Source organism: Hevea brasiliensis, chromosome 8, assembly GCF_030052815.1.
Source record: "Hevea brasiliensis isolate MT/VB/25A 57/8 chromosome 8, ASM3005281v1, whole genome shotgun sequence".
Classification (NCBI taxonomy): domain Eukaryota; kingdom Viridiplantae; phylum Streptophyta; class Magnoliopsida; order Malpighiales; family Euphorbiaceae; genus Hevea; species Hevea brasiliensis.
In genome coordinates this window covers 5818078-5839289 of record NC_079500.1, presented here as the reverse complement: position 1 = coordinate 5839289, position 21212 = coordinate 5818078, and the positions used below count along the sequence as shown (strand labels likewise).

Sequence of the window (21212 nt, the reverse complement as noted above, 5' to 3'; positions counted from 1 at the left end):
AAAAATCTTAACTAGTTTTCAAACTCTAATTAAATGTTTTAATACGTATTAGAAAATGCTCACCACTTATAAAAGTAAGAAAATTATTTTAAAATCCCTTGTAGGGTACTTAATGAATTATCGATAGGTGAAGTTCGATAGTTCATTAGGTATTCTACGTGATCATGTTATGCCTTACATAGGGGTAAGGTGTGACATTTAATGGCAGCCATGTATAACTATAATTCATTCAAATTAAAGAAACCCTAAGGTACCCTAAGGTTGTCGAAATTTGGTAAAATTCAACCATGCAAAATTTGTTTAAATTAGCTTAATTTCACATTCAATTCATGTTTTCCATGATGTATACACAAAGTATTAAAGATTAATTGGCACTAACCTTGATTTAGCCAATTCCCAAAACTTGAAAACTTATCTTTTTCTCTTCCTTTTTGCTGTCCAAATATTGTGCTAGTGGTGAAGATCAATTTTTGTGAAGGGATAATAGGGTTTTAAGGTGAAATGGTTGGTGAACTCAAGCTTGAACCATGGCTTCCATGGAGTTTCTTTTCTCTTTCTTTCTCTCTCTCTCTAATATTTCGGCTGCCTAAGGTTGATGGTGGCTGTTGGATTTTTTTTTTTGTTTTTATCCTATTTTGTGTCCCTTTTATCTCTTAAGTCATTTTGTTAAGTGGTGATTAAGTGGAAATTCTTAATTACATAAGCATGATATCATAATTCCCGATTTAACTTCTTTTTCTTTTTCTTTTCTACCAAATTTCTACCAAATTTCAATTCAATTTTTTTGCAATATTTATTCACATTTTATGTCATATAAATTATTTATTTAACTGGACAAATTAGTCAAAAATAATTTCTGAAGACAAAATGACTAAAATACCATTCGTTTGGTTTATTGAGCCAAAATCATCTGTACTGATCTAAAATTTTTTATAAGCATTTTCTTGGTATTCTAATGCCATCAAAAACTTAATGACTCTTCTTTGGAGTCCCAAAAATTATTTCATAAATTTTCTCTCGGGTTTAGGGCTTCTAGCTACGAGGACCGCAACTTCCCACCAGGTTACCCATCACTAAGGCACTAGCTCATTTAACTTGGTTTTATATTATTTCTAAAATTTTTTCTAAATTTTTCTTATTAGTATTTGAGTTATTTATGACTAGACACCGGTCACTGGAACGGTAGAATGTATGGAATTGCTACAGTGAGAGTGTTACACGTGTCGTCCAGGTGAAGGGTCTGTTTGGCATTGCTATTGAAACTATTATAAAAAAAATAACTTTTTTAAATATATTAATTAGCGAGTGTTAAAAAATAATTAATAATTAAATTTGATCAGTTTTAGTCATAAAAATACTAAAATAACAAAATAATTTTTTTCAAACTGTTTTTCTCAATAGCATTTAAAATGATGTTTTTATTTAAAAAAACAGTTTTAGGCCCTGAAATTCAATACCAAACAAGACTGAAGAGTACTCGTTGCTTTTACAGGATGATATTGAGCTTAAACTCATTGAAGAATGGGATTAACTTAAAATATCTCAACACACATTTGAACTTTTAAAGCCTAAATTTATTTTTTTTTTTTTATGATATTTTAACTCTTTAATAAAGCTTCATTACAAAGTTGACATTTCAATATTGTGTTTCACTCAATTTCTTGAACAATAAGTTTAAGATTATATAATAGAATTGATTGCCCTTATTTAGTTTCACATTCAAAATAAATGCATGCATCATGTAAAATTGATGATATTTATTAAATAAAGATAAATTTCACTCCAACTATTTGTTATCATATCTTGAAAAAATATATATTAAAAAAATTACTATAAATTTGCTTATAAATGATTTTCATGATATAAAAAAATGATACTCTTTTTTAATATGTTATATATGATAGTGAAGATAAATTGATTTTTAAATATTGACCATTTCTTTTTTTTTTTTTTTATCTGACTATCAAATATTTTTTTACTCACTTCTCTTAAAATAATTACTCTCAGCTCTTATATATATATATATATATATATATATATATAAATTAAAATAACAAGGGAAAAAAGAGAGCAGAGATGAAAATGTAACTTTATTGTCTAATTTTTTAAATTTAGTGATTTAATTTTATATTTTTAAAATTAGCCATTAATATTTTAATTCATTTATTCACTTTTTAACATTTTCTAAGCCAAATAAAAAAAAAGTTGAAATTTTAAAAGTTTTACAAATATTATCTATCAATAAAAATAAAATTTTCAATAAAAATTTATTTTTTAATATTCAACGAAAGAAAATTTTTAAATAATTTTTTAATTATGCTTTTTTTTTCTATAAAAACATTTCATGGAAAAATTCATTTATAAATAGGAAAAGTGTGCTCTAAGATCACATTCAACTTTCATGATTGATTAGATATTTTTAAAGATAATTTTAATAATATTCAATTAAAATTCATATCATGTCGGTGAATAAATAATGTTTTAATAAATAAATGTTTTTGATGCATGGAGATAAGACCACCCAGCGAAGCCATGACGTCCCTTTTATCATTGGCTTCCATGATTCTCTTTCCTTACAGCGACTTCCAGCACTAAGCACAAGTAGTAGCGCAGCTACAAATACAAATACCACAACTTATCTTCTATCCTCGGCAGCAAAACGACACAATAACTTTCGCAAAATGGAGAAAGCATAGTTGGTTTTTTTCTTTTTTTTTTTTTTTTTCTATTTATGCAATTTCTCTTTTTTTTAACTCACCAAAGATTGAGTGATGTAAATTTGTACATTTTTATGGGTACAAATACTGTATTTTTTGTTAAGCAAAAACCACTCAAATCTCACAGTATTTTATGAATATTTTTCAAAGATAGGATAGAATAAAAAAAATAGATTATATAGTTAAATTTATCTATTAGATATATAAATTTTATATATTTATATTTTAAAATCATAATAAATTTGAGAAAAATATTGTTCACAAACTCATTAAAAATCTTTATGATGCAAATTATTTATACTTGGTAAAACAAAAATCTTCAAAATCTCAAGGCTTTTTTCAAAAAGGGGATTAGGAAAACTAAAAAAAATTATGAAATTTTATTGGGGTAATTTATAAAGAAGGCATAGGGCCAATGAGGCCAATTACCTCACTGTCCCACTCTTAAAATTATTGGTTCTGTCCATATATACAATCAAAACTTCAAACGACCAGACCACAATTGTTTCAGCGTGGGGCTCGCGAGCTACCGAGATTCCCTGACTTGCGCAGCTTTACACAGAAAAGCCCCGCCATGCAGAGCCTTGCATATTTTTTTCTTCAGAAATTGTAAAGAGTCAAAGAAGGCTAAGAAATAAAATGGCAAAACATGAGGCATAATCTGATAGTATTTAATACGTATATCATAGAGATTCACCTATTTAATGTGAATATCACGTATTTATATCAACCGCAAATACCTCAAGCTCATCACAATCACCCTCATCTTCTCTACTTGGCCGCAAAATTAAAAATTTTCAATACTAAAATGCAGAAAGCTCAGCTTGTGTTCATCCCCTGGCCCGACATTGGCCACCTTGTCTCAGAGGTGGAGGCAGCAAAGCTTCTTCTTACCCACCATCAACAGCTCTCCATCACAGTACTTATCCTCAACCATTCTTCTGTCAACCCCAAAGTTCATAACTACATCGAATCGCAGCAAGCTTCCTTGTCCACTATATCCAATCGTCTCCGAATCATTGATCTACCCAAAGGCGAGACTGACTTTTCTTTCGTTGAGAGACAGAAACCCCATGTCAAAGAAGCTGTGTTGAAGATTACTCAGTCAGAGTCAAACATCGAATCGCCCCAGTTGGCGGGTTTTGTTGTCGATATGTTATGCACGCCCATAATAGATGTGGCCAATGAATTTGGTGTTCCATCTTACATTTTCTTTCCTTCAAGTGCAGCTTCTCTTGGTTTATTGCTTTATGTTCAGAAGATTCATGATGAAGAGAAATTTGACCCCAATGAGTTTAAAGACTCAGATGCTACGTTACCGGTGCCGAGTTTGGTAAACCCATTTCCTGCTAAGGTTATGCCTTTTGCGATATTAAGCAGAGAGTTTCCTTTTCTACTTAACAATGCGAGGAGGTTCAGAGAAACAAAGGGTATTATGGTAAATACATTTTTGGAGCTCGAATACCATGCGATCGAGTCTTTCAAAATGCTTCCCGTTTACCCTGTGGGACCTATTTTGCATTTGGGGTCGGATGGAACAAACGCTCACCAAGAAATCATGCAGTGGCTAGATGATCAGCCTCCATCATCAGTAGTGTTCTTGTGCTTCGGGAGCATGGGAAGTTTTGGTGAGGATCAAGTGAAAGAGATTGCATGTGCGTTAGAGCATAGTGGTCATCGATTCTTGTGGTCCTTACGGCGGTCACCATGTCCAGGTATCGTAGCATCTACTTGTGACTATGAGGATCCACAGGAAGTCTTGCCGGAAGGATTCTTGGATCGAATGGCTGGAGTTGGAAAGGTAACGGGATGGTCTCCACAAGCGGCTGTCTTGGCCCATCCAGCTATAGGAGGATTTGTTTCACATTGTGGATGGAATTCTGTGCTTGAAAGCATATGGTTTGGTGTCCCAATTGCTGCGTGGCCAATGTATGGAGAGCAACAATTTAATGCCTTTGAAATGGTAATGGAGTTGGGATTGGCAGTGGAAATTAAAATGGATTATAGGAATGACAGTGGAATAATTGTGAATTGTGATGAAATAGAGAGAGGAATAAGGGGTTTAATGGAGCATGATAGTGAGAAAAGAAAGAAAGTAAAGGAGATGAGTGAGAAGAGTAGAATGGCCTTAGTGGATGGTGGATCTTCATACTTTTGTTTAGATGGTCTCATAAAAGAAGTGATAGATAATTTAGCATAAAATAATTGTATTAAAATTTTTATTTTTATATATAGTTAGATAGTATTTCCATCAACTTATATGTATCTCATCGTTTAAATGAATTTATAATTATATTTTAAAATTTTATTTATGTTGTATTAGAAAATTAGTATTGAGTTTTAAACTATGCAAATTAAAAATGATCATAAAATATAAATATATAAAATTAATTTATTATTTGATATATATATATATATATAGTGTCGTAAGTACATGTTGAAGTAAATTTAAATAAGAAAAATCTGTGAATCAAATTATATTATGACTATAGGTGACAAAAAATTTTGTGGTAAAATATACAAAAATCATCGATAAAATCTAAAAAAAAGCAACAAATATGGGTTTGTTTTTTCATCGTTAAAAATCTATTAAATGCAATGAAAAATATTTTGGTCCTCTTAAAATTAATACTTAAATATTATCTTTTAATTTCTGCCGTTAAATATTTGCAAATTCATTTTTTAAATGTTATCTTTCAATTAAAATTCATATCATGTAGGTGAATAAATAATGTTTTAATCAATAAATGTTTTTGATGCATGGAGATAAGACCACCCAGCGAAGCCATGACGTCACTTTTATTATTGGCTTCCATGATTCTCTTTCCTTGCAGCGACTTCCAGCACTAAGCACAAGTAGCTAGTGCAGCTACAAAGACAAATACCACAAGTTCAATCTTTCTTCTATCCTTGGCAGCAAAACGATACAATAACTTTAGTAAAATGGAGAAAGCACAGCTGGTGTTCGTCCCCTGGCCTGGTATGGGCCATCTTGTATCCGCAGTGGAGCTAGCAAAGCATATTCTCACCCGCGACCACCGACTCTCCGTCACTGTCCTTATCCTCCAGCTATCTTTCATCAACTCCAAGCAGGTTCATAACTACATTGAATCGCTTCAAGCTTCCTCCTCCACTATATCCAATTCTCTCCGATTCATTGTTTTGCCGAAAGATGAGCCTGAATTATTTAATTTCACTTCTTTTATCGAGAGACAGAAACCCCATGTTAAAGAAGCTGTGTTAAAGATCATTCAATCAGAGTCGACCACTGACTCGCCTTCACCTCGACTGGGAGGTTTTGTTTTAGATCTGTTTTGCGCGCCGATGATTGATGTGGCTAACGACTTTGATGTTCCGTCTTACATTTACTTTACTTCAAGTGCAGCTTTTCTTGGTCTCATGCTTTATTTACAGAAGATTCATGATGAAGAGAAATTTGACCCCATTGAGTTCAAGAACTCGGATGCTGAGTTACCAGTACCGAGCTTAGTAAACCCATTTCCTGCAAGGGTTATGCCTTATGCGATGTTAAGAAGAGAGTTGCTTTCTCCTACATTAGAGAATGCAAGAAGATATAGAGAAGTTAAGGGTATCATCGTAAATACATTTTTGGAGTTCGAATCCTATGCGATTCAGTCTTTAAAAATGCTTCCTGTGTATCCTGTGGGACCCATTTTGGATATTGGGTCGGTCGGAAGCAACGCACCCCAGGAAATAATGCAATGGCTTGACAACCAACCTCTTTCATCAGTAGTGTTCTTGTGTTTTGGAAGCATGGGAAGTTTTAGCGAGGATCAAGTAAAAGAGATTGCATGTGCGCTAGAACACAGTGGGTATCGATTCTTGTGGGCCCTCCGCCGACCACCACTTCCGGGAAAACTAGCATCTCCGAGTAACTATGAGGATCCACAAGAGGTTTTGCCTGAAGGATTCTTGGATCGAACAGCTGGAATTGGAAAGGTGATAGGGTGGGCTCCACAAGTTGCCATCTTGGCCCATCAAGCTGTGGGAGGTTTTGTATCGCATTGCGGGTGGAATTCTGTGCTGGAGAGCATATGGTTTGGGGTTCCAATCGCCGCGTGGCCAATATATTCAGAGCAACAACTTAATGCATTCGAGATGGTGTTTGAGTTAGGATTAGCAGTGGAGATTAAAATAGATTATAGTAAGGACAGTGAAATAATTGTGCAGTGTGATGAAATAGAGAGAGGGATAAGGTGTTTGATGGAGCACGATACTGAAAAAAGGAAGAAAGTTAAGGAAATGAGTGAAAAAAGTAGAAAGGCTTTAATGGAGGGTGGATCTTCATACTTTTGGTTAGGTCATTTCATAAGAAATGTTATGGATAATTAAGGATTAGCACTTGATTTAAATTGAATCAGATTGAATCGAATTAAATTAAATGATGAAAATTGAATTATAAATTTTAAAAATCAAATCGACTGAAATGGATGAAAAATTGAATCGAATCAAATTGTTTTATTTTGATTTGGTTCAGTTCAAAGTGATCGGTTTTAATTTTTAATTATTTTTTAATATAAATTTGATTTTTAAGTTATTTGATTTGATTTTGATATTGATTTAAACCTAATAATCATTAATCAATAAAATTAAATAATTTACATATATAAAATTACATATAATTCATAAATATCTCATAAAAATAAATTAATTAAAAAAATAATAAAATTGTTCAGTTTGATTCTGTTTAATTGATTTTTTTTTTCCCTTTAAAATTGAATCGAGCTAAAATATTAAAATTTTTATAATATAAAATAAAATCAAATTTAATAAAATTATCTTAAAAATTAAATTAAATTATCAAATTAAAGTGATTCGATTCGATTTAAACTGAATAATACTCATTCATATTGACAATTTGACATAAAATAATAATAAAAAAATTGCAATGAAAATTTTATTTTAAAATTTATATCACTTTAATTTTTATCGATATATATAATTTTTGTAAAAAAAAAACTATTAATTATCTATATGGGTGAATAAATAATATAATATTTTAATAAATAAATATTTATCTATAAAAGCCAGACTACCATTATTGAGTTATATAAAAATAAGAGTCTCATTGAACTTATCATAATTTTAATAATGATCCCTTTCAGTAAAGGCTACTTAGCGAAGCCATGACGTCATTTTTATATTATTATACGTTCACGGCTCTTTCCTTATGGCGACGTCCAACACTGAACGCAATTAGCTAGTGCGCTGCTACACATAATACCACAAACTCATTCTTATCTTCTACACTTCGGCAGCAAAACAATACAGTGTCTTTTGTAAAATGGAGAAAGCACAGCTGGTGTTCATTCCCTTGCCTGTTATGGGCCATATTGTATCCGCAGTTGAGGTCGCAAAGCTACTTCTGACCCGCGATCACCGACTCTCCATCACGGTCCTTATCCTCAACCTCTCTTTTGTCAACTCCAACCAGGTTCATAACTACATTGAATCGTTTGAAGCTTCCTCTTCCACTATATCTAATCGTCTCCAATTCATTGTTCTACCTGAAGACGAGACTGAATTGTTTAATTTCACTTCTTCTATTGAGATACAGAAACCCCATGTTAAAGAAGCTGTGTTGAAGATCACCCAGTCAAAGTTAATTGCCGACTCACCGGCACCTCGACTAGCAGGTTTTGTTATAGATATGTTTTGCACAACGATGATTGATGTGGCCAATGACTTTGGTGTTCCATCATACATTTTTTTTACTTCAGGTGCCGCTGTTCTTGGTCTCCTGCTTTATGTGCAGAAGATTCATGATGAAGAGAAAGTTGACCCTATTGAGTTCAAGAACTCAGATGCTGAGTTATCAGTACCAAGTTTAGTAAACCCATTTCCTGCTAAGGCTATGCCTTCTTCGTTGTTGAGTAGACAGTGGCTTCCTGTTTTACTTGACAACGCTAGAAGGTTCGGAGAAGCTAGGGGTATTATAGTAAATACATTCGTGGAGCTGGAATCCTATGCGGTTGAGTCTTTGAAAATGGGTGTTTACCCTGTGGGACCCATTTTAAATGTGGGGTTGGATGGAAGAAACACTCACCAAGAAATCATTCAATGGCTTGACGATCAGCCGCCATCATCGGTGGTATTCTTGTGCTTTGGGAGCCAAGGAAGCTTTGGTGAGGATCAAGTGAAAGAGATTGCCTATGCGCTAGAGCGCAGTAGGTATCGATTCTTATGGTCCCTGCGACGACCATCCCCTCCGGGTCTCTTACCATCTCCAAGTGACTATGAGGATCCACAGGAGGTCTTGCCTGAAGGATTCTTAAATCGAGTGACAGGACTTGGAAAGGTGATAGGATGGGCTCCACAAGTGACCATCTTGGCCCATCCAGCCGTAGGAGGATTTGTTTCACATTGTGGATGGAATTCTGTGCTTGAAAGCATATGGTTTGGTGTCCCAATTGCGACATGGCCAATGTATGCAGAGCAACAATTTAATGCCTTTGAAATGGTGACAGAGTTGGAATTAGCAGTGGAAATTAAAATGGATTATAGGAATGACAGTGGAGTAATTGTGAATTGTAATGAAATAGAGAGAGGAATAAGAAGTTTGATGGAACATGATAGTAAGAAAATGAAGAAAGTAAAGGAGATGAGTGAGAAGAGCAGAAGGGCCTTAATGGATGGTGGATCTTCATACTGTTGTTTAGGTCGTCTCATAAAAAATTTTATGGACGATTTAACTTAAAATATTAGATTTGGAACTTTCTCTTTGCTTCATAATAACAAAAGTAAAATTCCTTGATTGCTTATCAAAAAATTATAAATGTATTACTTTTTATTTTTAATATGCATACACACATAGTTTATCTATTATTATTCCATCCTCTAAAATTTTTATTAAATAAAAAAAATATATAAATTATTGATACATGCCATTCTGCTCAAGTATAAAAATATGAATTTTTTTTGTTTAAATTCGATTGATCATAAATCTAAAATATAATATATATAATATGAATCACCTATTAAATATATATGAGATATAGAGACTGTAGAGAGAAGAGCAAAAATAGATTTATTGGAGTTATGATAAAGACACAAGGATAAATTTGATAGAGATTAAAATCTCAATATATATAAGGCTACACAATATAATAAATAGCTAAAAGTATATTATATAATAAATTGCATATTAACCATTAACTTTAAAGTAATTAATAATTTAAGTGTAATTTTTATATATATAGTAATTACATTAAATTATTTTAAAAATTAAAATTAAAATCCAAATCAATGTATGTGATCATTTATTTTTTGAGAGAATTTTTATAAAATTATGATCATTAACTGAGTGTTATGATAATATAGAGTTATTGTTATAAAATTTGGACTAATTCGATGGTTGATCCCGTGAACAACACAAAAAATTGAGTTGGTTCTCTCATTGAACTAGATAAGAAATTGACAGAAAAAAAAATCAATTGATTCAGTGGTTAAACTGGTTATTCATTGACCCAATCACTCGTTGAGCTGATCGATTTAAAAATTTTAAAATTAAAAATCTTAAAAATATCAATGATATGATATTTTAATATTTAAATTTATATTTAGTCAATGAATAAGATATTATTTAGCTAATATATTTTTATTATAGTAATACAAGAAATTTTATAAAATGATATTTATTTTTTATATTTATTTATTTCGTTTCATTCCAAGTGCTTTTTAAGTTTTTTCATAAGGAAAAAAGAAATAACAAATAAACAACCTTATTTTTATATAAAAAAATTATTGGTTAAAGTATCTTCATATTTAATTAAGATAAAAAAAATATAATAAAAAAGAGATAAATATATTGGAATGGCAACAGCAAAGGATAAAATTAAAAAAAAATCAATTAATATTTACTTTTTTAAAAAAGTAAGTGAAATGGTATAAATTTTTTTTTAAATATCACTTAAAATGAAACAAAAAGAGTAATATATATTTAATATTTTATAAAAAAATATTTTTATTTTATATATTAATTATAAATTTTGAGAATAAAAAATATTTAAATTCTAAATATTTTAATATTTTTTTATAAAATTTAAAAATATTATTGAGATATATATAAATATGACTTAATAATTTGTGAAATATTAACTTTAAAAATAAAATTTAATTGATTAAATTTATTTAAATATTAATAAGTGTAATATTTATAGTTAATATATATTTAATTAATTTGTAAAAATTTATTAGTTGAAACAGTGATCTTTTAACTCATTCTTCACGTAAGTTCTGAATGGAATTTAATATCCATAGAAAAATGTAATACAATGTTTTAAGTAATCGTTGATGTATATTGCGAAATTAAAAAAATATCACTGAATATATTCTCTTTTCATGGGCTCAATCAGGTTTCGGAAGGTGGCGTAAAGGATAAGGTAGCCTAAAACGACAGAAACTCGCACAGAAGGACTCCGACCAGCAAAGCCAAGACGTCACATGCATTATTGGCTCTAATAAATATATATTAATTAAAAATTAATTTTAAAATTAAATTTAATATATTTTTCAATAATTTTTTCCCCAACAAATAGCCACCCTCAAGTACTACTTCAGCCACAAATACCTCAGCCTTATCGCGATCGTCCTCATTACTTATCTTCTACACTTTGCAGCAAAACCAAGAATACTCTATCAGTATAAAATGGAGAAAGCCCAGCTTGTTTTCGTTCCCGCCCCTGGTATGGGCCATATTGTATCGGCGGTGGAAGTAACAAAGCTTCTTCTTACCCGCTGCCATCAGCTTTCCGTCACTGTCCTTATCCTCAATCATTCTTCTATCAACTCCAAAGTTCATAGCTACATTGAATCTCAGCGAGCTTCCTCCTCTATTGTATCTACTCGTCTCCGATTCATTGATCTGCCCAAAGATGAGACTGAATTATTGAGTTTCTTTTCTTTCGTCAACAGTCAGAAATCCCATGTCAAAGAAGCTGTGTTGAAGATCACTCAGTCTGACTTTGTGTCAAGCGTTGACTCGCCTCAGCTGGTAGGTTTTGTTGTTGATACATTATGCGCGTCGATGATAGATGTGGCTAATGAATTTGGGGTTCCGTCTTACATTTTCTTTTCGTCGGGTGCAGCTTTTCTTGGCTTCATGCTTTATGTGCAAAAGATTTATGATGAAGAGAAATTTGACCCCATTGAGCTCAAGGACTCAGATGCTGAGTTGCAAGTGTTAAGTTTGATAAACCCATTTCCTGGTAGGGTCATGCCTTCTGCAATGTTGAGCAAAGATTGGTTTCCTTCTATACTTGACAACATAAGAAGGTTCAGAGAAGCTGATGGTATTACAGTGAATACATTCTTGGAGTTGGAATCCTATGCGATTGAGACCTTAAAAATGCCTCCTGTTTACCCTGTGGGACCTATTTTAGATATGGGGTCAGATGGAAGAAACACTCATAAGGAAATCATGCGATGGCTTGATGATCAGCCTCCATCGACAGTAGTATTCCTGTGCTTTGGGAGCAAGGGAAGTTTTAGTCAGAATCAAGTGACAGAGATTGCTTGTGCCTTAGAGCATAGTGGTCATCGATTCTTGTGGTCACTGCGCCGACCTGCACCTCCGGGTCTCCTAGCATCTCCTAGTGATTATGAGGATCCACAAGAAGTCTTGCCCGAAGGATTCTTGGATCGAACAACTGGGATTTGAAAGGTCATAGGATGGGCTCCACAAGTGGCTGTATTGGCCCATCCAGCAGTAAGAGGATTTGTTTCACATTGTGGATGGAATTCTATACTGGAAAGCATATGGTTTGTTGTCACAATTGCCACTTGGCCACTGTTTGCAGAGCAACAATTTAATGCATTTGAAATGGTGGTAGTAGAGTTGGGATTGGCGGTAGAAATTAAAATGGATTATAGGAATGACAGTGGAGTAATTGTAAACTGTGATGAGATAGAGAGAGGAATTAGGTGTTTGATGAAGCATGATAGCGAGAAAAGGAGGAAGGTGAAGGAGATTAGTGAGAAAAGTAGAAGGGCCTTAATGGAAGGTGGATCGTCGTACTCTTGTTTAGGCAGTCTAATAAAAGATGTAATGGATAATTTATCATAAAATAATTATAATAAAGTTTAATTTTTATTTATAGTTAAATATTATTCATCAAATTATAAATTATATATATCAAAATTTTTTTATTTTTAAAAAAATATTTCATTTAAAAATTACTATCAAGTATTTAATTATGAGAATCGAAATTTCAATAATAAATTATAGATTACCTACGCCTAGAGATTGAAGGAGCGGAAGTATGGTGATTGGTTCATTAGAGCATTGAATTTCAAAAATTTTCTTATAGAATTTCATGCATCATGCCATATCTCTTATGTGCTTAATTAATTTCAATGCTTAATTGCATATTAAAATACTTTTAATATGTATTATGATCTATGTTTGCCATTCAAGACTGTGAATTAGCAAATTAATTCATTTAAACCCTAGTTTAAAAGAAGAATTTGAGCACTAACCTTTTTGATGCACTATGGATGCAATTGACACCTTTAGGAAGCATCTAGGACCCCAAGTGTTGTCCCTCTAACTTGTCCACACCAAAATCACCAATGGATAGCATAAGGGTAATTTGGTGATCTTATTGGTGTGGACAAGCTAGAGGGACAACACTTGGTGATCTTGGTGTGGACAAGCTAGAGGGACAACATTTGGGGTCATAAATGCTTTCTAAAGGTGCCAATTACATCCATAGTGCATCAAATAGGTTAGTGCTCTAACTCCTCTTTTAAACTAGGGTTTAAATGAATTAATTTTGTTAATTCACAATCTTAAATGGCAAATATAGATCTTAATACATATTAAAAATGTTTTAATATGCAATTGAGCATTGAAATTAATTAGGAACATAAGAGATGTGGTATAATATATGTAACCCTAGAAAAAAAATTTTTGAAATTCAATGCTCTAATGAACTAATCAACATGCTTCTGCTCCTTCAGTGCCGTCATCGTCTAGTCAAAGGGGAAGCCTCTAGAAACCTCATCGGCCGTGGGGGTTGATGGGTCACTGCAGAAAATGGAGGAGAGGGAGGGAAAGAGAGCGACGGAAGAGAGATGAAGGGGGGAGGCCAGTTTTTTTTTTAATCTTTTAATTACCGTATTGGTCCCTAAACTTTTTAAATATTGCAATTGGGTCCAAATTTTTTTTTATATTTAAATTCATTTAAACTTTAGTAATAATAGAAATAAATATACTCCAAATAAATTTTATTAGTATTACTTTAATTTAATAAATTGACTTTAATTTATCAATTTTTTTTTTTATAAAGGCAATATTACAAATAACCAAATTAAAAATAATAGTAACCATAATACATGTAAAAATAACATCCAATTAAAATATCATATTAAAATAATATTTTGAATTTAAAAAAATAGAATTTAAGAAAAATCAGGCTGGTATAATTATTTTTCTGTGAAATTAATTTTACTCAATTTACACATGTCAAAAACACATATGGTATTTTTTCACGTGTCAACTGGATTGTGAGTGTGCTAAGGACACGTATGATCCCAATGTAAAATAAATATGCATCGGTCTGACTTCTGAACATAATGATTGGCAAAAAAGAAAGGACCTAATCTTCTCTTGGGTTTCCTAACTTAACTAGGATGTGCTTCGTTAGAATCTCTACTCGTTTAACTATTGAGAGAATGAAAGAGAACTTGATAGCTTGAGAAAACTTGAAATGAGGCTTATGCATTGAAAAGTAAAAGTGTGCTTGAAAAGTAAATTAATCATTGCGAAAACATAAATGTTGTATTGAAAAAGTAAATTGAACGCTTGACTAAAAATTAAATCTATGCTTTTGAAAAGTAAATTGATCACTTTGCAAGAAAAGTAAATCTATGTATTGAAGACGTAAATCGATTGCTTCGCAGAAAAGTAAATTGATCACTTAAAAAAGTAAATTTGTGCATGAAAAGTAAATGATCGCTTGGCAAAAAATTAAATCATTGCTTGAAAAGTAAATTGAATATTGAAAATTAAATGAACTGATTGCTTAAAAAGAAATATAAACAAGAAAGTTGTAATTTACATTAAAAATGAAAAAGATCGCTTACATGAATTGAAATATATGCAGAGAAACTGTAAATTGATTGCTTGAATTAAAAATAAAAGGCTAATTACTTAGCTAAAAAAATAAAACACTACTTGAAAATATAAAGATTGTTGAACTAAAGAAATTTGAGTTAAGATATTGTGTTTGTCAGGTGTTGATTGATCAGCTGTATGTGTCTTACTTCTTCTTAACACGTCAATTTATAAAAAAAGACTTGCTTGGTGTCCAAGTTAGGTGGCTACCACCTCCTCCACCACTTCCACCTTTCTCTCCTCGCCAACCCACTTTGACCACTTCTATTAACCACCCGTAGCCACCCACAACTAGGGGTGAGCATTTGGTTCGAATCGAACCGAATCGAACCGAATTAAATTATAAATACAAAATTTTAAATTTTAGAAATTGAACCAAACCAAAATGGGTGAAAAATCGAATCGAACCAAACAGCTCTATTTCGGTTCGGTTCGGTTTAAACCGATCGATTTTGATTTTTAATTGATTTTTTAATTTAGACTTGATTTTCAAGTTATTTGGTCTAATTTTGACTTTGGTTTGAAACTAATAACCATTAATCAATGAAATTAAACAATTAATATATATATATATATATATATATATATATATATATATATAAAATTAAATATAATTCATAAATTTCCCATAAAAATAAATCAATTCAAAAATCGATTCGGTTGGATTTGATTCGATTTGAATATATAAATTACTATTCGATTCGGTTCGATTTAACTGATTTTTTTCTCTTCAAAACCAAATCGAAATAACCGAAATTTTTATAATGTAAAACTGAACCAAACCGATTGAATTTTAAAACTGATCCGATTGAACCGAATTGACTCGGTTCTGTTCGATTTTTCGGTTTGAATCGAATTCTGCTCAGCCCTACCCACAACTCCTATAACCACCTATTGCACAACTTTTTTCACTTGCCTACTTGCCCACTTTCATAGCTATTTTCAGTAGATATTTTTAGATACTGAATAAATAATAGCTATCTTAAGTAATTATTTAATTGATCTGGCTCCATACAATTAATAGTATTGACTATTAGTCTTCTGTCGAATTTGATCACATTAAATTAATAATCTAATTTGATATTTCAGACCCATTAATTAACTGATATTTAAAAATATTAAAATTAAATTATGGTATAAATAAATTATTATAAAATAAAATAAAAGTATTGTAAATTACATAAATAATTATTTGTTACTTAAAAGAACTACTCTAAATAGATATTATGAAAAAAGTTTATAGATAATATTTCCTTAATATTTTTAGGTATTATTATTATTATTATTATTATTATTATTATTATTATTAATAAAAAAGAATAATAATGTCAATCAAAAGTTTACTCTTTTTAAAGTAGTATTTATAGAAAACACAAAAATAAAAAATGTGTAAAAAATATTATTAAAATAGTTCAATAATTTGTTATTTATTATTCTTCTCTTGTAATGAGATAAAAATCTGATATTTATTAACATAATGTTATTGTATGAAATAAAATTTATTTGATCATATATAAGGTCATCTTAAATTTCGTTTAACAATGATACTAATAGTTAATGTAAATTTAATAATTAAATAGTTAAATAATTTAAAACCAATTAAAATGATACTAACAGAAAAACAAATAATACAAAAATAATAGTAAAAAAATAATTTGAATTTCCATACAACTTTTGATGGGAACTCAAGCATTACTTTTAGTTTAGAAGATTTAACTAACTTAAAAGAAAAAAAAAAGGTAGTGTAATATGTTAAAAAAATTTAAAATATATCAAAAAGTATTTATTTGTAGTAATAAAATGAAAAAATTTTAAAAAAATTAAAACATTCGAGTAAAATGATTACGATACAGTAATTAAAATAATAAATTATATTTTATTATAAATAAAAATGTTTCAAATATATATATATATATATATATATATATATATATATATATATATATATATATATATATATATATATATATATATATAACTGAAAAGAAAAAAAAAGTAGTATAATATGTTAATAATTTAAAATATATCAAAAAGTATTTATTTGTAGTAATAAAATGAAAAAATTTAAAAAAAATTAAAACATTCGAGTAAAATGATTACAATACAACAATTAAAATAACAAATTATATTTTATTATAAATAAATATGTTTTAAATATATATATATATATATATATATATATATATATATATAAATGAAAAGAAAAAAAAAGTAGTATAATATGTTAAAAAATTTTAAAATATATCAGAAAGTATTTATTTACAGTAATAAAATGAAAAAACTTAAAAAAAAAATTAAAACATCTGAGTAAAATTATTACAATACAGTAATTAAAATAATAAATTATATTTTACTATAAATAAAAATGTTTCAAATATATATATATATTAAATAAAAATATTTCAAATATATATATTTGAAACATTTTTATTTATAATAAATATAATTTATTATTTTAATTACTGTATTGTAATCATTTACTCGAATGTTTTAATTTTTTTTAATTTTTTCATTTTATTACTACAAATAAATATTTTCTGATATATTTTAAATTTTTTTAACATATTATACTACTTTTTTCTTCTTTTCAGTTATATATATATTTACAATTAATTTTACCATCAATTTTAAAAATAAATTTAATATTAAAGTTAAAAATTCAATTTTGAAACATAAAAATTTGTATTTATTTATTTTATTTTTATAGAGTCAAAATTTTAATTTTTTTATTATATTAATTATAAAATATTTTTTTAAAGCACTAATTAATGGCTATTCCGATGGCAAGCCTTAGCCATTGCTTTTACTTCCCTAATTGCCATAAGTATGGCGTGTCGTCTAAGTGTAAGATTTGTTTGTCATTGCTATTGAAGCTATTGGTAAAAAAATAATTTTTTTAAATATATTAATTAATAAATATTAAAAAATAATTAATAATTAAATTTAATTAATTTTAATTATAAAAATATAAAAATAATAAAATAATTTTTTTAAAAAAATATTATCTATTTAAAAAAATAATTTTAAATTCTGAAATTCAATACTAAACAGGAATGAAGAGTACTCGTTGCTTTTACAGGATGGTATTGAGCTTAAACTCATTGAAGAATGGGATTAACGTAAAATATCTCAACACACATTTAAGCTTTTAAAGCCTAAATTTCTTTATTTTTTTATGATATTTTAACTCTTTAATAAAGCTTCATTACAAAGTTGACATTTTAATATTGTGTTTCACTCAATTTCTTGAACAATAAGTTTAAGGATTATATAATAGAATTGATTGTCCATATTTTAGTTTCACATTCAAAATAAATGTATGCATCATCTAAAATTGACTTTTAAATATTGACCATTTCTTTTTTTTCATCTGATTATCAAATATTTTTTTACTCACTTCTTTTTAAATAAATCCTCTCATCTTTATGGCATACTCTTTTATATATATAGAAATTAAAATAACAAGGGAAAAAAGAGAGCAGAGATGAAAATATAACTTTATTGTTTAATTTTTTAAATTTAGTGATTTAATTTTTATATTTTCAAAATTAGCCATTAATATTTTAATTCATTTATTCACTTTTAACATTTTCTAAGCCAAATAAAAAAAAGTTGAAATTTTAAAAGTTTTACCAATATTATCTATCAATAAAAATATATTTTTTAATATTCAACGAAAGAAAATTTTTAAATAATTTTTTAATTTTGCTTTTTTTTTCTATAAAAACATTTCATGGAAAAATTCATTTATTTATTTAAATAAATAAATTTTAGTCTTCTAAATATGCGTGTCAATAGCAAAGAGAATACGCTAAAAGAAAAGAGTTTTCTAGCCAACTGAAATAAGAAGATGACTTAGAAAAAAAAAAAAAGGCAAATTAATTTTTTTACTGTTCTTACAAATAGGAAAAGTGTGCTCTAAAATCACATTCAACATTCATGATTGATTAGATATTTTTAAAGATAATTTTAATAATATTCAATTAAAATTCATATCATGTCGGTGCATAAATAATGTTTTAATAAATAAATGTTTTTGATGCATGGAGATAAGACCACCCAGCGAAGCCATGACGTCACTTTTATTATTGGCTTCCATGATTCTCTTTCCTTGCAGCGACTTCCAGCACTAAGCACAAGTAGCTAGTGCAGCTACAAAGACAAATACCACAAGTTCAATCTTTCTTCTATTCTTGGCAGCAAAACGATACAATAACTTTAGTAAAATGGAGAAAGCACAGCTGGTGTTCGTCCCCTGGCCTGGTATGGGCCATCTTGTATCCGCAGTGGAGCTAGCAAAGCATCTTCTCACCCGCGACCACCGACTCTCCGTCACTGTCCTTATCCTCCAGCTATCTTTCATCAACTCCAAGCAGGTTCATAACTAGCTTCCTCCTCCACTATATCCAATTCTCTCCGATTCATTGTTTTGCCGAGAGATGAGCCTGAATTATTTAATTTCACTTCTTTTATCGAGAGACAGAAACCCCATGTTAAAGAAGCTGTGTTAAAGATCATTCAATCAGAGTCGGCCACTGACTCGCCTTCACCTCGACTGGGAGGTTTTGTTTTAGATCTGTTTTGCGCGCCGATGATTGATGTGGCTAACGACTTTGATGTTCCGTCTTACATTTACTTTACTTCAAGTGCAGCTTTTCTTGGTCTCATGCTTTATTTACAGAAGATTCATGATGAAGAGAAATTTGACCCCATTGAGTTCAAGAACTCGGATGCTGAGTTACCAGTACCGAGCTTAGTTAACCCATTTCCTGCAAGGGTTATGCCTTGTGCGATGTTAAGAAGAGAGTGGCTTTCTCCTACATTAGAGAATGCAAGAAGGTATAGGGAAGTTAAGGGTATCATCGTAAATACATTTTTGGAGTTCGAATCCTATGCGATTCAGTCTTTAAAAATGCCTCCTGTGTATCCTGTGGGACCCATTTTGGATATTGGGTCGGTCGGAAGCAACGCACCCCAGGAAATAATGCAATGGCTTGACAACCAACCTCTTTCATCAGTAGTGTTCTTGTGTTTTGGAAGCATGGGAAGTTTTAGCGAGGATCAAGTAAAAGAGATTGCATGTGCGCTAGAACACGGTGGGTATCGATTCTTGTGGGCCCTCCGCCGACCACCACCTCCGGGAAAACTAGCATCTCCGAGTGACTATGAGGATCCACAAGAGGTTTTGCCTGAAGGATTCTTGGATCGAACAGCTGGAATTGGAAAGGTGATAGGGTGGGCTCCACAAGTTGCCATCTTGGCCCATCAAGCTGTGGGAGGTTTTGTATCGCATTGCGGGTGGAATTCTGTGCTGGAGAGCATATGGTTTGGGGTTCCAATCGCCGCGTGGCCAATATATTCAGAGCAACAACTTAATGCATTCGAGATGGTGTTTGAGTTAGGATTAGCTGTGGAGATTAAAATAGATTATAGTAAGGACAGTGAAATAATTGTGAAGTGTGATGAAATAGAGAGAGGGATAAGGTGTTTGATGGAGTACGATACTGAAAAAAGGAAGAAAGTTAAGGAAATGAGTGAAAAAAGTAGAAAGGCCTTAATGGAGGGTGGATCTTCACACTTTTGGTTAGGTCATTTCATAAGAAATGTTATGGACAATTAAGGGTTATCATTTGATTCAAACCGAATTAAATTGAATCGAATTGAATTAAATCATGAAAATTGAATTATAAATTTTAAAAATCGAATCGAATCGAATTATTTTATTTCGGTTTGGTTCAGTTCAAAGTGATTGATTTTAATTTTTTATTATTTTTTAATGTAGATTTAATTTTTATGTTATTTGGTCTGATTTTAATATTGGTTTGAACCTAATAATCATTAATCAATAAATTTAAACAATTTACATATATAAAATTACATATAATTCATAAATATTTCATAAAAATAAATTAATTTAAAAATTAATAAAACTAGTCAATTTGCTTCTGTTTAATTGATTTTTTTTCTCTTTAAAATTGAACCGAATTAAAATAATTAAAAATTTTATAATATAAAATTAAATTAAATTTAATCGAATTATCTTAAAAATCGAATTAAATTATCAAATTAAAATTATTCGATTCAGTTTAAACTGAATAATAATTATTCATATGAACAATTTGACATAAAATAATAATAAAAAAATTGCAATGAAAATTTTATTTTAAAATTTATATCACTTTAATTTTTATTGATATATTTAATTTTTGTAAAAAAAAGCTATTAATTATCTATATGGGTGAATAAATAATATAATATTTTAATAAATAAATATTTATCTACAGGAGTCGGACTACAATTGAAGTGTATTGGGTTATATAAAAATAAGAGTTTTATTGAACTTACCATAATTTTAATAA

At 29.8% G+C, this 21212-nt stretch overlaps 3 protein-coding genes and 2 pseudogenes across 6 annotated transcripts; all 5 read left to right on the top strand.

Annotated features, from left to right (window-relative positions):
- Positions 1–3430: 3430 nt before the first annotated feature.
- On the top strand, positions 3431–5020 carry LOC131182234 (anthocyanidin 3-O-glucosyltransferase 2-like). The gene has a single exon (XM_058151086.1). The coding sequence runs from the start codon at positions 3526–3528 to the stop codon at positions 4915–4917; it is 1392 nt and encodes a 463-aa protein (XP_058007069.1). The 5' UTR covers positions 3431–3525; the 3' UTR covers positions 4918–5020.
- A 500-nt stretch (positions 5021–5520) lies between these two features.
- Positions 5521–7076, top strand: LOC131182233 (anthocyanidin 3-O-glucosyltransferase 2-like). The gene has a single exon (XM_058151085.1). It carries the CDS (start codon positions 5661–5663, stop codon positions 7068–7070), a length of 1410 nt encoding a protein of 469 aa, XP_058007068.1. The 5' UTR covers positions 5521–5660; the 3' UTR covers positions 7071–7076.
- Positions 7077–7951: 875 nt separating this feature from the next.
- LOC131182232 (anthocyanidin 3-O-glucosyltransferase 2-like) lies at positions 7952–9451 on the top strand. 4 transcript variants are annotated; one of them, XM_058151084.1, is made up of 3 exons: positions 7953–8172; positions 8296–8374; positions 8459–9451. In XM_058151084.1, exons 1-3 carry the CDS (start codon positions 8023–8025, stop codon positions 9433–9435), a joined length of 1206 nt encoding a protein of 401 aa, XP_058007067.1. In that variant the 5' UTR covers positions 7953–8022; the 3' UTR covers positions 9436–9451. The 4 variants fall into 4 exon arrangements, with proteins under 4 accessions (XP_058007065.1, XP_058007067.1, XP_058007064.1 ...); XM_058151082.1 differs by having other exon boundaries at positions 7952–8374; XM_058151083.1 differs by having other exon boundaries at positions 7960–8172; positions 8296–9451.
- A 1934-nt stretch (positions 9452–11385) lies between these two features.
- LOC131182231 (anthocyanidin 3-O-glucosyltransferase 1-like) lies at positions 11386–12840 on the top strand (annotated as a pseudogene).
- A 6203-nt stretch (positions 12841–19043) lies between these two features.
- LOC131182230 (anthocyanidin 3-O-glucosyltransferase 2-like) lies at positions 19044–20602 on the top strand (annotated as a pseudogene).
- Positions 20603–21212: the final 610 nt, after the last annotated feature.

What these genes read in the sequence shown, in the direction of transcription:
- LOC131182233 (XM_058151085.1), top strand. Translation starts at nt 5,661, where the DNA reads ATGGAGAAAGCACAGCTGGTGTTCGTCCCCTGGCCTGGTATGGGCCAT.
- LOC131182232 (XM_058151081.1), top strand. Translation starts at nt 8,023, where the DNA reads ATGGAGAAAGCACAGCTGGTGTTCATTCCCTTGCCTGTTATGGGCCAT.
- LOC131182234 (XM_058151086.1), top strand. Translation starts at nt 3,526, where the DNA reads ATGCAGAAAGCTCAGCTTGTGTTCATCCCCTGGCCCGACATTGGCCAC.